This window comes from Brachyistius frenatus, unplaced genomic scaffold, assembly GCF_029030835.1.
Source record: "Brachyistius frenatus isolate BFR_SWC_R1_liver_20210118 unplaced genomic scaffold, ASM2903083v1 Contig_8, whole genome shotgun sequence".
NCBI lineage: Eukaryota > Metazoa > Chordata > Actinopteri > Embiotocidae > Brachyistius > Brachyistius frenatus.
In genome coordinates, this window is record NW_027210607.1 from 5,662,170 (window position 1) to 5,677,500 (window position 15,331).

The 15,331-nt window shown below is 41.9% G+C and overlaps 1 protein-coding gene across 2 annotated transcripts in view; it reads right to left on the reverse strand.

Annotated features, from left to right (window-relative positions):
• Positions 1 to 15,331, reverse strand: part of disc1 (DISC1 scaffold protein) — a 41,226-nt gene that overhangs the window by 20,533 nt on the left and 5,362 nt on the right. For both annotated transcript variants that reach the window (XR_011310575.1, XM_069690068.1), the window contains exons 2-9: positions 14,147 to 15,117; positions 13,355 to 13,424; positions 11,558 to 11,714; positions 10,630 to 10,714; positions 9,958 to 10,190; positions 6,071 to 6,125; positions 4,264 to 4,366; positions 3,901 to 4,089 (exon numbers count right to left, since the gene is read on the reverse strand). Coding sequence is in view for 1 of the 2 variants with exons in the window: in XM_069690068.1 (XP_069546169.1) it covers positions 3,901 to 4,089; positions 4,264 to 4,366; positions 6,071 to 6,125; positions 9,958 to 10,190; positions 10,630 to 10,714; positions 11,558 to 11,714; positions 13,355 to 13,424; positions 14,147 to 15,117 (1,863 nt within the window). In the remaining variant the exon portion in view is untranslated. The remainder of the gene's footprint in view (positions 1 to 3,900; positions 4,090 to 4,263; positions 4,367 to 6,070; positions 6,126 to 9,957; positions 10,191 to 10,629; positions 10,715 to 11,557; positions 11,715 to 13,354; positions 13,425 to 14,146; positions 15,118 to 15,331) is intronic.

The following is a 15,331-nucleotide window of genomic DNA, read 5'->3' on the forward strand; positions in this document are numbered from 1 at the left end:
ATCTGGCTCCATTAAACATCTCGTTATTTCCTTGGCTTCCTTTAGAAACTCCCGTTAAATGCCGGTGTCACCTCCCACAGAAGAGCTCCGTAGAAACAGGACTGACAGCCAACGGTTCTGTGATGCTGTACTTGCATGCCGATGTTAGCATTACGAGCTAGCACATATAGTTGTCTGCCATGTTCACCACTTAAATGTTTTAGTTGCTAATTCACACTTTTTCAAAGTGCAGTTGATGGTGATGGGAATGTAGAATTTGCAGATATGTGGTCATGAACCAAAGTATTTGAATACCAAGTGATGGCATCAGATTTTTCAGCTGTACTTTGTTTGCAATTACTTTGTTTGCAACGTATGAAACTCAACTCCCTTTTGAGTGCTGGTATGTATTTGAAGAAAAGAAAACGATCGATGCGGCCTGATTGTAGTGGTACCTCAATCAACCTCGCTTTGTTTTTGCAGTAATTCTTATGGGTTATGGACACAATGGAATCACATCCTCAACTGAACCACGGGGAAAATTAATATTGCCAAAACTTCAGAGACAAAAGCCAGGAAAAATTCTCCCCGGCCCGCTTAACCACCACGCCGCACTCAATCATTCAGATGCTCTTTAGGAAAGGAGCTGTCACCCGTTCCATCATGTCCTCAACAGAAGCACCCTGAAAGAGGCAGAATCATGAATAAATCATATATGTCCTCACCTTTACTTTTGGCTTTCCAGTAAAAGGAAATCGCAATTATTCAGTAACATAGAGTGACAGTATTTTGATTTGCACTCCAGCTTCTGGATGAGTTCAGCACAGTTGAGTTTGGCCTGAAGGGGAGGAGGAAGAATAGGAGGTCCAGCAGAAGACAAAACTACAAGAGTTAGATGTGTTCCGGTGGAGCCACGTGAAGCAGGATGTCGTCAATACAGACCGCCAAATTACCTGAACATACTGCCAGCATACTAACAACAGCATTAAACAAGAATAACTACGTGGATCAAGAGGAACACACACTGATGCCGAGTGTCCTCACTCCTGGGGGTCATTTACTCATCTTATTCAGCTCTTCAATTATTTATTTGTAAATTTAGTATCGCTTGAGATCTCTCTTGGGGACAAAATTGTACTCTCAGCAGGAAATCAAACCTCCGGCGATAATGGGTTTGGTGTTCACCAGCGCTCGCGCCAGTGGAAATTAGGGACATAATGGCTCCCAGGCCAAAAAGCCCCCACACCACAAAGGAGTGTGGGCGGAGGCGCTCAATAAGCTGGAGCTGGGTCGTTTAATTGAATGTGTATGTTGATATGTTAGCATCAACTGAACTATCTGCTTCGTGTCATGAAAATAGGCCTTTTCAAGAACAGGCGTGCTGTTCTCTTGTTATAGGATGACACGAGGGTCACAAAGTGGGCGCTAGAAAAGCCTCAGAAACCAAAAGGATGGCCGTCTTTGCCTTTGACTCAGACAGTAGATCTGAACCCCCTCCAGCTAAAGAAATGGTAATGTGCTGTTTGTGGGCTATCAGTTTCCAGCGAGAGTGTGCCAGCCCCTTATTACCAAATAGGATGACAGTTTAATGAGCCCCTTGCTTGGTGTCAAAAACACATTGTGAAATTGCGCCTGCTGCCATATTGTATGCGCCCACTTGAGCATTTGAGAAAGCCGCACAACCAATCATTAAGTTGCTGTCTTCTTTTGTTGCGCAACCCACCTGACTCCCATTCTTTTGTTCAGCCACAGCACTTGCGTGTCACTGTTTTTTCCAGCCTCCGTGTCCCTGAGCTGCATTATTCCACTGAGGTGAACTTGAACGTGTCTTTGGTGCTTGTCTTGGAGGAGATTAACGTCATGCCAGGATGTTCAGCAGGTCAACTTGTTCAAGACTGTATTTCAGCTGAAAGAATTTCAGGCAGCTGACTGAGGTTCATGAAAGGAAATGAAAGAATTTCTTTGAGGTGAAAAGAGTTGAGAAATTATGGTCCTTGCATGAAAAAAAAAAAAAAGAAAGAAAGAAAAAAAGCCAAGTTTATGCATTATCATACACAGCATGAAAACTCAATCTAACAGCCTGAACAATGAAATGCAACAATAAAAGGGTTCCCCCTAGTGACAGCAGAGGGTGCATTCAAGACGAGACAATAGCACTAATGGTCACACTGCAGCCACAAACCTTAAAGATTTGGATAACAGTGTGTGTCACACGGGTGATTGCACGCCTTGGGGTTGCATCATTAGCCCGATCCAGAGCTCCAGTCCTTCACTACCTGCTCTAACACCCCCATCACTTCACCATTCGCCTTTTCCCCCGCTTTGCGCTCCCATCTCTGCACCTCACACAGGGAAGTGACCTTTTTTAGAATCTCCCTGTGACTGATGGACTCGAGAGAATAGCACTGCAGGTGGTGCCGTCAAAATCCATTCAGATCTCTGCCAGTAAAAAGACACAGAATCGATCTGACACCCCCCCCCCCCCTCTCCCACCAACCCTAAAAAAATAAGCACCTTCTTTACGCAGCATTCAGATCTAGTCAGAGAGTGCTGATACATCATGTCTGCACTGGGTGGCTCGGCGGTAACTGGCGACTTCACATAATCCCCCTCTGCATCCCCTCACCCCCACTCCTCCTCTTAACAACTGCCAATTCTGCTAGTGACTCATTTGAAGCTGCGTCCCGACTGACAGCCGATCACTTCTCCTTCATATGGGAGAAAAGTCATTGCTCATTTGATGTCCTCACAGTGTGGAAGCAACATCAAGAGAGGACTCATGATTCACATTTCACTTGATAGTTAAAAGGTGCATTCAAAGACAAAGAGAGACACCTTTCAACGACTTAAAAAAAAAAAACTTTCTCTTGTCTCGGTGGGCAGCTGCAAAAATGCAGCGGCGCTCGTTCAGATAATGGTGCAATTCTTCATTTTTTGATTGAAAGCTACTATAATCAGAGCTGTTATACGGGCCAAGTGGACTAATTCTTCTGCTCTTCTTTACTTCCGTGATCATGAGCGCTACCAGTACAGTAATGACATCTGGTAAAAGTGTCAAAACTGCTTCATCCAATAAGGATCTGCTCAAAGATAATAGGCCGACTTCTTGACAATCAGCCCACCGTAAAGACAGATTAAGGCTGATCAATTAAATAGTCTCTGATCCTGATCGTGTCCTGGACAGTGAATACAAATTATTACCATCAAATCAGGTTCTGAGGTGAGAAACAAACCGGCAGCAAAACCCCAAAAAGTGAATTGATTTAAGCTGCAGTGTGTTTTCAGTTTTATCAACAGCCTCATTTTTTGTCTTTCAGGGAGCATGTGGCAGAGATAATTTATTAAAAATTATTTGTACTGATGAGTTCATCCAAGCTGCAGAAGTGCTGCAACTGCGAGTCACTTAATGTTATTTATGGGGGGGAAATGAGGGGTAATTTTACTTTTGAAACCAAAGGCATCCCATAATAGCCACTCCCACTTTGTAACTTCAATACCAGAATCTTGATTTTTTTTTTTTTTTTTTAATATACTTCACTTCTGGTGTGGATTAAACATACAAGATATAATGTAGTAATTTCTGAGCTTTCCAGGTGCTGGCAGGGGGATTTTGTTACCTTTGGACAGACCAAGGCTTCAGCTGTTTCCACCTGTTTCCAGTCTTTATGTTAACCAAGCAAACTGGCTGCTAAAGGTTATATCTTCAGAGAGGGTTATTGATCATCTCATCAAATGCTACACAAGAAAGTATAGATATTATTTTAAGCTATATATACATATACACACCTACAAATATATGTAAAGCTTTCGATAGTGCTGATGATTTTTCCACTCTTTTCTTTACAGTGTTGAGGATGATTTGTTGCTTTTGTTTATTTCAGATAACCTGCAGCAGAGCCTCACTGGCCCTCAGTGACTCACCATGCTGAGCCTCCCTCTGCTCCAGCTCCTGCCTGAGCTGCTGCTGCTGCTCCTTCATCCTGGCTAGCTCCTGGCTGCTCCCCGAGCTGAGGCTGTGCAACCTCTTGGCCAGAGCCTCAAGTCGGTCCCGCTCCAGGTACACCGCCTTCATCTCCACTTTTAGCTCCTTGGCGCTGCTGAAGTCATTACCTGCACCGGCGCACCACAGGAGGACATTACGCTTACACCGCCCATTAATGAGCACCTTGATCATTAATGGTGTAATTACGTGAGGCTAATGGTGAGCAATTCAGGTAAATGATGTAAATAAAAGATGTGTAATGTAGCAGGGATGGATCGGGGTGGGGTTGAGTGGAAAGTTACCTGAGATGGCCGCCAGTTTTGCTTCATGCAGCGTCAAAAGCTGCGTTTCAGTCTCGCTGACTTTCCTCCTCAGGCTGCTGCCCAGCCTCTGACTCATGACCACCTGGGGAAAAGGAGGAAAGGAAGAGGCAGAGGAGAGAGCGGGGGGGAGGGTGGTAACTAACAAAACCTTTGCCGACACATGGATCCCACAGGATGCAGAGCTCATTTCCAATTCCACTTTCATTTTCTTTTTTACACTCATTCTTACAAGACCTTACAGGTTCATTTCCGTCCTTCTGCGCTCGCACTGCATTGAATACACGGCAGAGGATCAGCACCCGATGTGTTACCTTGTCTATATAACCTTTAGAAAGAAAGGGAGTGCTTCTCCTTTCACATGAACAGACAGTGAAATGAGAAATCTCCATAAAAGATATCATTAGAAGGTCAGAGAGGGAAAAAAGGGCCCTGAATGTCATTGGCTGATGGGGATGCAGCAGCTCGGCTCTGCAGAATTCACAGAGGAGCTGATGGCTTCAGATAAAGCCTGTCTGGCCTCCATCTGCCCTCAGTCTGTCCTTTAAACCTCTGTTCTTTCCCGTGTATACACTTTAAGCTACAGCCAGATACAATCCCCATGATGCACCTCCTTCCTTTGAGGAACTATTTTCACTGCTCAAAGGGATGAGGAGACGGATTTTCTGACGCATTTTCCTCTTGAATCTGACACAGATTTGTGCAACACTTTGAAAAGGCTGTCAAATAGGTTGGTATTTCTGAGGCAGAACATCTCCAGGGAATTTTTCTTCCCAAAGAAATATAAAAACAGGCTTGCATGATTTTATTTCATGCATTAGATGAACTGGAAACCGCTCTGGAGTGCTTTTCAAACTGTGGAAATTCTGACTTTGGTGATTTAATTTCAAAACATCAGGCTGTTTGTCAGGTTTGAAAAAGCCAATGGAGAAAGTTACTTTCACGCCGGCAATCACTTTGTCACAGCAGGTGTGCCATTTTCCACATGTTGGATATCTCATTTAAGAACCTAACTTCTAATTTCAACTCAACAATGGACGATCTTATGATTGTGCTTAAAGTGTTTCTTGGTGGAAAGATGCTTTATTCCTTTGCTGCACAGTAGCAGATGCAACTGATCATTTAATGACGGGTTTCTAAAAGGACACAGTGACAGAAAAAAAAAGGTCCCGCGGTCACCTGCTGTGCCTCTCGCCTTATCCTTAAACCACCACTTCATGCCAGATTTCTGCTGCGTCTGGCTTTTTCCAGCTGCAGAGATCTATGTGACGAGATCAGCGCGAGGGAAAAGCAATCCCCCCTGTGAGCTGCAGGGAACTCCAGACATGCACATGCAAAGGAAAGCATGCAAAGTCATTTTCACACACATTAATACACGCTCAGAAAAACACCCAGTTGACCAACTTCATAACTTCACTTATTCAGTTGCTTATTTCGCATCAGAAATACAGAAAAAAAAAAAATCAGATAACTGTATTTTATTGTTATAGCAATGTATTGTTTTAAAGAGGATTTCGAATTGAGGGAGGATTTATTCAAAAGTGCATCTCCTGCTGCTCCCAACTCTTGCAGACAACTGTGGAGAGTTCACTGCCTTGTCAAATAGAAATAAGCACATGAATACAGACAGTGACATTTACTATGCATATTGAACACACTGAAGCTGGCACATACTGTCTATTTTGACTTACTACTCATTAGATATTCATGCACATTCAGTCATTGTCGGCATGCTGAGGGGAGGCTGAGCTGTTACTGAATAAATCGGGTCAGAGGAACAGCGGCTTACTTTAGCGGTGGCTTCCTTGATGGACAGATTCAATGCCTGCTCCTGCTCCTGGAGTCTGCAGAACGGAAATAGAAAATGTTACAGTGCAGCACCAAAAGTAATTTCTCTCAAGGGATCTTCAAGTGAAAAAAAAACCCACATATCAATGAGTCCACCAGTTTATTGTGGCATCTACTCGTCCGGCTGCTAATGACAGCAGTTTACCAACTATAAAAACAGTCACCGAATTTATGTAACTTCTACTTAAAATCAATTTAAAAGAGCTTGTGAAATGGATGGAAGCTTAAGAGGAGGTGCTAATTATTCAATGACAAGTACATCTTTACATCCAGCAGCAAAAATTTGAAGCACAAACCTGCAGATATCCACAAACAGAATATGTTCCTGTATACTTTTTAGATGGATGCAACACTTTAGACTGTGCAGAAATGACACCTAAAGGTCTGTATTATGAGGAAAGCTTCCCCGCCCCCACACCAGCACCTCTCCAGCTCACTGTGGTTTTATGTTGGTTTTGTCTGAGTCAACTAAATACTTTAATCAACTAATTGTTTTATCTCTATAAACAAAGTTTCCATCACCATTCACCTTTTCCAGTCTGTAATAATGCTGCAGCTGCTACGTGTCACAGTTTCAGTTTTCTGTCTTCCAGTCATTCAGTCAGGTTGTTCCCTGTGTCACTCCCTCCACCCACCAGAGGTCCCCAGTCTCTCTCTACGTGCCGAGTTCCCTGCCTGCCACGCCCACCTCACCTGCTCCCACTTACCCTATCTGCTCACCTGCAGCCCACTCGGGATATTTACTCCCAGTTTGACACTTCAAAGTTGTCAGATTGTAGTTTCTGTCTCTCTATGTGGTTTGCCTTATATTCCTCATGTTCTGTTTCTTGCCATCTTTAGACCGTGCCTGAATTTAGACTCTGCTTTACCCTCCGTCTTGCGTTCACCTGCCTGATCTTTGTTTATGTAAACCTCCTGCTCCCACAAAAATGCCTCCAGTGTCGAACATTTGGTCCTCCTTTCTGTGAACTCTGTTACTAAGCACCGAAAAGTCCTGTCTATTTGTACACACATGTATCTGGTAACCAAAGTTTTTACGCTTAAGAAGTCTTTAAGATAATTATCTTGCCGGTCATTTTTCATTTCTAAATGCAAAATGTAATTTAGGGAACTGAGATACTACCATTTATAAAACCTTTTTGAAAGTATTGTGCTGTTGAAATCAAGGAAACTTTATGTCTTAGATGTACTACTTAGTCACCGATTAAATCTGTATGAGCTTAATAATCTGCGACATGCAATATTTAGCTGACTGTATTAATGGGAACCTGTAAGCAGCATCCATGTCACAGAAGCTATTGTTTTAATAAACTGACTGGTTTAACTGTTCCAGCTGAATGATTCATATATCAGCTGTAAATGTCATCTCAGTGATGTTACTACTGTACATGTATGCAAACATGTAACAGGACAAACCATTAAGGTTACATCATTTAATGATATAAATCAATTAGTAGACAGAAAAAAAGCGCATAAAATCCATTATTCACAACACAGTCACCTTGAGACAATAACAAACATATCAAATCACAAAAATCAGAACGTCCTCTACATGTTATTGGAGCTGATATTCAGAGGGATTCAGAGTAAAATGTTGTTTCTGAACATCAAAGTGTTGCAGCACCTTTTTTTATTTATTTTTAGGGATGCAGCTCCTCTGGATAAAGTGGATTTTTTAATTCAGTGCCCAGAAGAAAAACACTTTGATATGAGAGAGAAACGCTCTGTGTTATTTGGAAAAGGAGCTGCAACACAATCATCACAGTGACCCAAAGCACGCCACCTGGAGATGTGCCGCTGAATATCCAATCGGAGATCCCAATTGCAATCAGTGGCGAGAATAAATGCCTTCTCATCCGGGTGAGAATATGTCAAATATCAAATTATGCCAGTGATGGTGGGTCACACCATCGAGAAGGTGATAAGTACAATTTACATGCCTTTCTAACGAGTGGCAAGACAGACAGGCTTTCCACCGTGCTCCCTCGCAAGCTATTAACTTCAGAGGATATGATGCAAAGAAATCATTAGCATCTGAGAAAAACCATTAAAATTCAAAGCAGGTTCAAGCAGGTGTGAGAGAAGAGGATTGAGGGCACAGGGGATGTAAGGAATAAAGAAAAAAACAGTTGCGGCTGCTTGATATGTCCTTTCTGAACCTGAAGATAAACAAATTGGTCCTCCAGTCGTACAAATTCTTGCATTACATTACATTCATTTGTCAGGAGCTTTAGTTTCTAAAGACTAAGGATAAGTGCGTTCAACCTTTATAGGAACTGTGCCCCTTTAAAACGGCAAACAAAGTGAGCAGCTGTAGCTGTTATCTTAGAATATATTGTACATCCAGTATGTACTGCTAGGTGTCTTCTGTGCTGTTATTTGTTCTTTTATTAAAATGTGATGGTGGGATTTTGACTGTTATGCTTTCTTGGCACTAGATAAGCATGTTGCAAAATTTATACAGGATGGATGAACTCCGCAGGCAAAGATCCTCATTAATACACCGTCTCCTGAATAAGCTAATTCAATGGTAAGAAAGTATTTGACACGATAAAAGGAGAAACCTTCATGGACTGATGATTGTTGTAGCATCGCCAGCATTCACAGCTCTTTAGCAGCTCCACCTGGTGACTCAAGGTACTGCAGGAACTATCATCGTTATCAGAAGTGAATCTGACCTATGATAACCAGCTGTTTCATGTTGGATAAATACATGTCCAGTCATACAAATTATTGGATGTTTGGTGTTAAAATTCAGAGTGTGTGTGATTTTGGCAGCTAATTTCACCAGAAAAGATAAATGTTTTCCTTTTTTATATTATTGTAATATTAATGGGAAACTGAAATCTGAAATCTTTCATAGTAAACTTTGAGCAAATTCTAAATTTAAACTGGAGTTTTGATTAAAACTGTGAGCATCGTATTAACTTCCCATACAACAAGGTCTTTCTACACTGGTCACATGTTAACGGTCTGTTGATTTGGTGTTTTTTAAATTACAGGAAAATCTTCTCCTTCTACATTCAAGTAAAAAAACTAAACGGTCTTTAATTTTCTTCTCCTGCTATCAGAGGAGGAAGCTGCCTTGCTCCTCCGGGTGTTAGTTCACCCATGTGGTAAACTAACACATGTAGACATCGTAGCTGACGGCAGTGATGTTCCTCAATATTTGTCAGTGTCAAAGCTCGTTTATTTCTCACTCAGACTGTGACTTACTATATATTTGAGGTTTATTTTGTGTCCCATATGATCCCAATTCTATATAAACGTAGAAGCACAACTTAAATCAATTTTAATAATAATGAATTCCAGTGACCGACAGCAGAAATCATCACACTAAGGTGCAAATGTATAATGTGTGAAAATGTTCCTTCCCAACACTCCAGAGTGTAATTTCCATTTCCACATACATTTGCACATTTTCTCAACTGTGCTGGATGATGTACAGCAGACACATAAAAGCTTCCTGGACAGTAAAAGTCAGTACTTTGACCAAAGAGCTGCAGAGAACACTTATTTGAAGGTGACTCTGTTTATGTACTAATTAGACACGAGTCATTTTGTTTAAATCCAGTCCTGTACCATTAAACAGCAGGTTTGATTCTCTAACTACCTGCAGCCTAATATTTAATTAGCATTATATTAAATACTGTCTGATCTAAATCTAAAAATGTCTCATAATTCAACTGTTGATATAAAATAAGTCGTTTTTTCTTTGCCACTCTGGTTCATGCACGCACCCTAACAGCTTGTCAAATGAACGTAACATTCCCCAGGTAAAATGACATTTATATATGTTATATTTATTCCCACAGGTGGGATGCTGACCTGAGCATGGAGGGTGGAGGAGAGGCGGAGATCTGCGTGCGGTTTTCGGACGTGACGAGGTCTTGCAGGGTTCGGCTCATGTCGCGGAGCTGAGCCACGGTGCAACTCCTCAGGACGGAGCCCTCCAGCTCCTCAGCCTCCACCTGCTGCTCCTCCTGCTGGATCTGCTGCTCCAGGCATCGACTGCGCTCCTTCAGCTTCGCCAGCCTCTGCTGCAGCTCCGCCATCTCCACCTGCAAACATTTCACAAGGTTCGTTTTCAGGTGTTGCACTTTTTCCTTTTAGTTACTGAACATGTGACTTGGACACAACATTGTTCTCTAATAATCATGTTTTAATGAACTTGACAAAAATTGAACTTTATTAATTTAGCTTTACAATCAAATATACAACCTGAAACAGAAACTTAATTAATTCTGGCAACTATAATTCTTTCTACGAATTTGTAGTATTTATCAGAATTATTATGGAATAATGTGAATTAGATATTGGAAGCATCAAAAGTGAGATTAGGTGCTTCACTAATAGGCAATTCTGATGATAAAATTTCATCCATTTTTCATGATTGAGGAAAGAAAATGTAACAGTAATACTCAAATGGATGATACAGTACTTAAGACAAGTCTGGGACACGCATGTGACACAAAGTGACACGACGTGAGATGAACTCACCTCCACCAGCCGTCTCTCTTCAATCAGACGCTCTCTGCGCTGCGATAAGTCGGATCGCTCCACTGCGTCGGGCTCTGCACCCTCCCTGCCAGGCAGCCACGAGGAGACACAGTCACAACAAAAGATACGTCACGTTTTAACAGTTTTAATACTTCATAACCTTCATCCAGCATCTGGTCTCTGTCGGCGGCAGCTACAATGAGTTTATAAATTCATGTGAACTACTGGGATGTTATTATTCACTTATTGTATAAGTCAGTGACATGGGGGGAAATACTGTATTACAGTGATGACCCCTAGTTTTTGACTCTTTTATTTATATATAAACAATATCTATATATATAGATATAGATATATATCTATATATATATATCTATATCTATATATATCTGTTTTCCTGTTACAGGAGCTATTTTGGAGAGCTCCTCCCCACTGCTCTATGCTACAACATCATAATAAAGGAGATCACATCATAGGGATCAGAAGAGAAAGCTTATGGATTCAATTAAATACGTAAAGCTGAGTAACAATAGGAAGTTATTGTGATGATAAAAATGTTTGGATACATGACACAAAACTCAAGTGTGACACTAAATAAAAAATTTAACTCGACCACATTTCATATTATCACATTAATTTACATAATAATAACTGTATTTCTATAGCGCTTTTCAAAAACAAGTTACAAAGCACTTTGCATTTAAAACACAATATGCAACAGTATAAAATATAATGATAAAATACAACAGAAGTAAAACAGACAAAAAAACAGAGTCAATCAACAAAAGGCAAGTCTAAAAATAGTGTGTTTTTAAGAGTGACTTAAAAGAAAACAGTGTGTTAGCGTCCCTGATCACTTCTGGCAGGTCGTAAATAGTAATCCATTGTCTGTTATGTATTATTATTGTTGTTGCATAGTGTGACTGACCTGCGCTGACTGCAGTCCGTCCTCTGGAGGGCGCTCTGCACCACCTGTCTGAGCCTCTCCAGAAACAAAGCCACGCTGGGCTGTCTGGAGGGTAAACCCAGCTTCAGAGCTCCTCTCTCTCTGCACAGCTCCTCCAGCTTCTTCCCAAAACGCTCAGCTGACAACATACAAACACACATACTGAATCACACGCAGCAACATCTGCTAAATATTTAGGATTACATCAGCAACTATAGTTCCAAGTCAATGGAGCAGCTTAGGATCTCCATGCAGGTACTAATGTGTTGTGGCAACTATGCTGCAGCCTACATTTACCAGAATAACATGACTGTACACTCACCACTCAATATTTATTTACCGAAGTATGCCTTAATTAAAAAGCACCGAAAGAGTGCACACTTCTGTTAGTACTGATCAACTCTGAGGTTACTGTTTTTAAGAATTCATATAATTTAAATCTTAAAAAGTCTGAATTTCTTGGCCCTGTAATCGCACATGAACGATTGACCCAAATACTTGAACTGACCTACTCTGCTGGCTTCATGATTAAGTTTAATAATTACATGTATCTACAGGCAGAATGTGCAGATTTTCATCAGCAAACAAATCTAATCTGCTGTCTTTATTTGTGGTCAACATTTCATGGAAAGCTGTTTTTAAGTCTTTCAGGCACCCCGCTGGCAGGAGAAAGAAATGAAGTTAACATGAGAGGAAAAACAACTTCCCTGACTGACTTTAAAACATCAGAGATGCTTGCCAAGCGCAGTATCAAAAGGCAAACAGAAAACCTGACAAGACACACTGCACTGACCCAAATACTCTCTGCCGTCAAACACAGCTACACGACACTATTTCTGTCACAAGGTCCAAGAAATGGGTCAGAATGCAGTCTCCCCCTCAAAATGAACTGAACTTGAAAACATATTGACGTCAAACAAGCTTGGACATGAATGCACTTTTGTCTGCTGTTAGACGCCGAATAAAGTCCGGATTACATTTGTTAGGTTCGAGGACTTGTTGGTTCTTTCACATGAAGCCTTCAAAGTCAAAACATCACGAGCTAAACACGAACAGTAGGACATGAATTACACAAAGCCTTGGATGCACCGAAGAACCATTCACCTTAAAACATAGAAATCATCTTAACACTTAAACATAAATTACAGTCAACTGAACTGTACAATTAATGCTCAAACTAAGAGAACAATGACAAACATCAGAAAGCAACATAAATTAAAGATTTCCTAATTTGAGTCACAGGAAAGTTTGAGTTAAGGTCACTGCAGTGAGTTTGATGATGTGTGTCTGACAGCAACAAACCGTTCCTTCAGCTGTAATTAATGTGCGGCCTTCTGCTCTCACGTGCTTTATCAAACATCTCAGCGAGATTTACAACTAATTGGAAAGAAATCTAATAAAGGCAGCAGGAAGACGTGCCACATCATCCTCATCTCAAACTGACGTCAAACAGAGAAATGTCTGGAAACCTCAATACTAATGAACCGGAGGGACACCATATGTCCAGCTGCTGTCGCTTTCTGTCCACTCAGTTTATTTTCACTGAATCACTTCGTACTGTGCTCTTTCCACTATAATTTTAAAAAAAAGATGCTCTTGATTGGGAGTGAAAGATTTTCTGAAAAAATTAAGTTTGTAAAAATAGAGGAAGAAACAAGTAAGTAATTCAAGTTAGTTCAACATAAACTCTCATGGAAGCATTCACAACGACAGTATCTCGTAAACCAACAGCTGAAATGACCGACTTATTAAAAAGCTCGACCCAAAGTCTTAGTTTACCTGCGTCATAGTCGTCATCCAAAATGGCTTTCTGCTGGAGTCTCTGCAGCTTCAACATCATGGACTCGATCTTAGACAGAAGACAGGAGGACACGTTAACTCAACAGTCAGTCCAGAGAGCAATGACCTTTAAAAAGAAAGTGTGGGTGCAATGACCGTCATTTCAAAGTGATACTCGGTCAGGACGTTAGGGAATGGGTATGACGTGTCATCATCAGTGCTAAGCTTTACTATAAATGTGTTTTTTTTTTTGTTCAACTTGAGAGATCAAAAACTCAAAAATGTCAAAATACAAAAAAAATGTTTTGCTTGGCACATTTCTCCTATCATTTTTTTCAGGTGAAATAATGGCTACTTTCACCTCTTCCAGCCTTGTGTTCATCTTAAACAACCTTTTAGGTAACTTTTGACAAAGGTTTGGAGAATACAGTTCAGTGAAGATCTACAGATTGATGGCAGATAACTCAGAACTCAAAAGATTATTAGAAGCAGTATGTTTACCTTCAAAAAAAAGATGGACATTGCTTTCTTAGTTTGCTCTTTGCCTTCTAGAAATATATTGACCTTCCTCAGAGTTAAATGAAAAAAAATTACCCACAGCCAGGAGCTAGTTAGCTTAGCTTGCTGCAAAGACTGGAAACAAGAGGAAACAATAAATAGTCTGTCAGGAAAGCAAATGTTTCCCCAAACTATTCTTTAAGAGGACATGTTGATGTGCTTTGGTTTGTTTCAGTCTTGATTTTGGCTGCAGCCCTGCATCTTATTCTCACATCAAGAGTCAATCATGCCCACCTTGGTGTGTGCGCGGTTGTTTTGGAGGCAGTCCTGCAGCACTCCCTCGTACTTCTTCACCAGGTTGTCCCAGCCTTGCTCCGAGGCAGGCGTGGCACTCTCGTAGCCGGAGGTGACGGACGAAGCGGAGGCAGTGTCTGAGTCCACAGACAGCGAGGAGATGACCTCGATGTCGAGAGATCTGGACTCACAGTCTGGCAGGTGGGACGTGTCCTCCTTGCCAACCCACAGACATTCCCGCCAAAACCTCCCGCCTAACGACAGCTCCTCAACCTCCACCTGGCTCCCTGCAGCGGAAGCGGGCAGTGATTGGACAGGAGTTGACTGCTTTGTGAAATTGTGTTCAAAGGGAAAGGTTTCTGGTTCTGCTTGAGGCAAATCGGGTGCTTCAGGTGACCGATTTAGTGGTTCTGGTTCCCGGACTGGTGCAGTGGTTGTTTCTGTTGTCTGGCTGCAGCTGAGTGACTGCTGGATGAAACTGAAGCTGGAGTTAAAGGAGTCCGGCTTGGACTGGAGGGCCGTCCTCTGATTGAACCTGAGTTTATTCTGTGGTGGTAAGGACCGGCCCAAATGACCGGATGTACTGCGAACAGGACAGAAGTCCACAGAGGGAAGAGGACGGGTCTCAGAGCAAAGAAGGCTCTTGCTCTTCCAGGAGCTGCATGTGTGTTTATCACGCTGTTGCTGATTCATTAAAGGCACTTTGACAGCAGAGGTTAGACTCAGCCACTGAGCACCGGTTGCATCAGTGATGTCACTGTGACGTCCAGGTTTTCCGCTCCTAATACAAGTGGTCTTCCCCTCCTCCGCATCCTCCTCCTCGTCTTCCTCCTCTTCCTCCTCCTCCTGTTCCTCTTCGTCCTGCCCATGAGTCGTGCTCTGTAGTCTGGCCTGCTCTCCTCTCATGTACCCTGGTCTTCGGTGGAGCCTCTTACGGCCGGAGCTGCCAGCTGTCCCTGATGCTCTGCCACCTGTCGATGCAGAGATTAACCATTAAGCTGGACAAGTCATGAGGAAGATAAAGTGTGAACTCATGGCAGTGGCAGGATTAACTGTACAGTCATGACTAGAGCGGGACAATGTGATACTAAATAGGCCAATTAAACACGAATACTGTTAATACTCTCACTGTGATACAAGAAGAACAAAATGACTTTCATGTAGTCGTACCCCTCCACCCTTAAC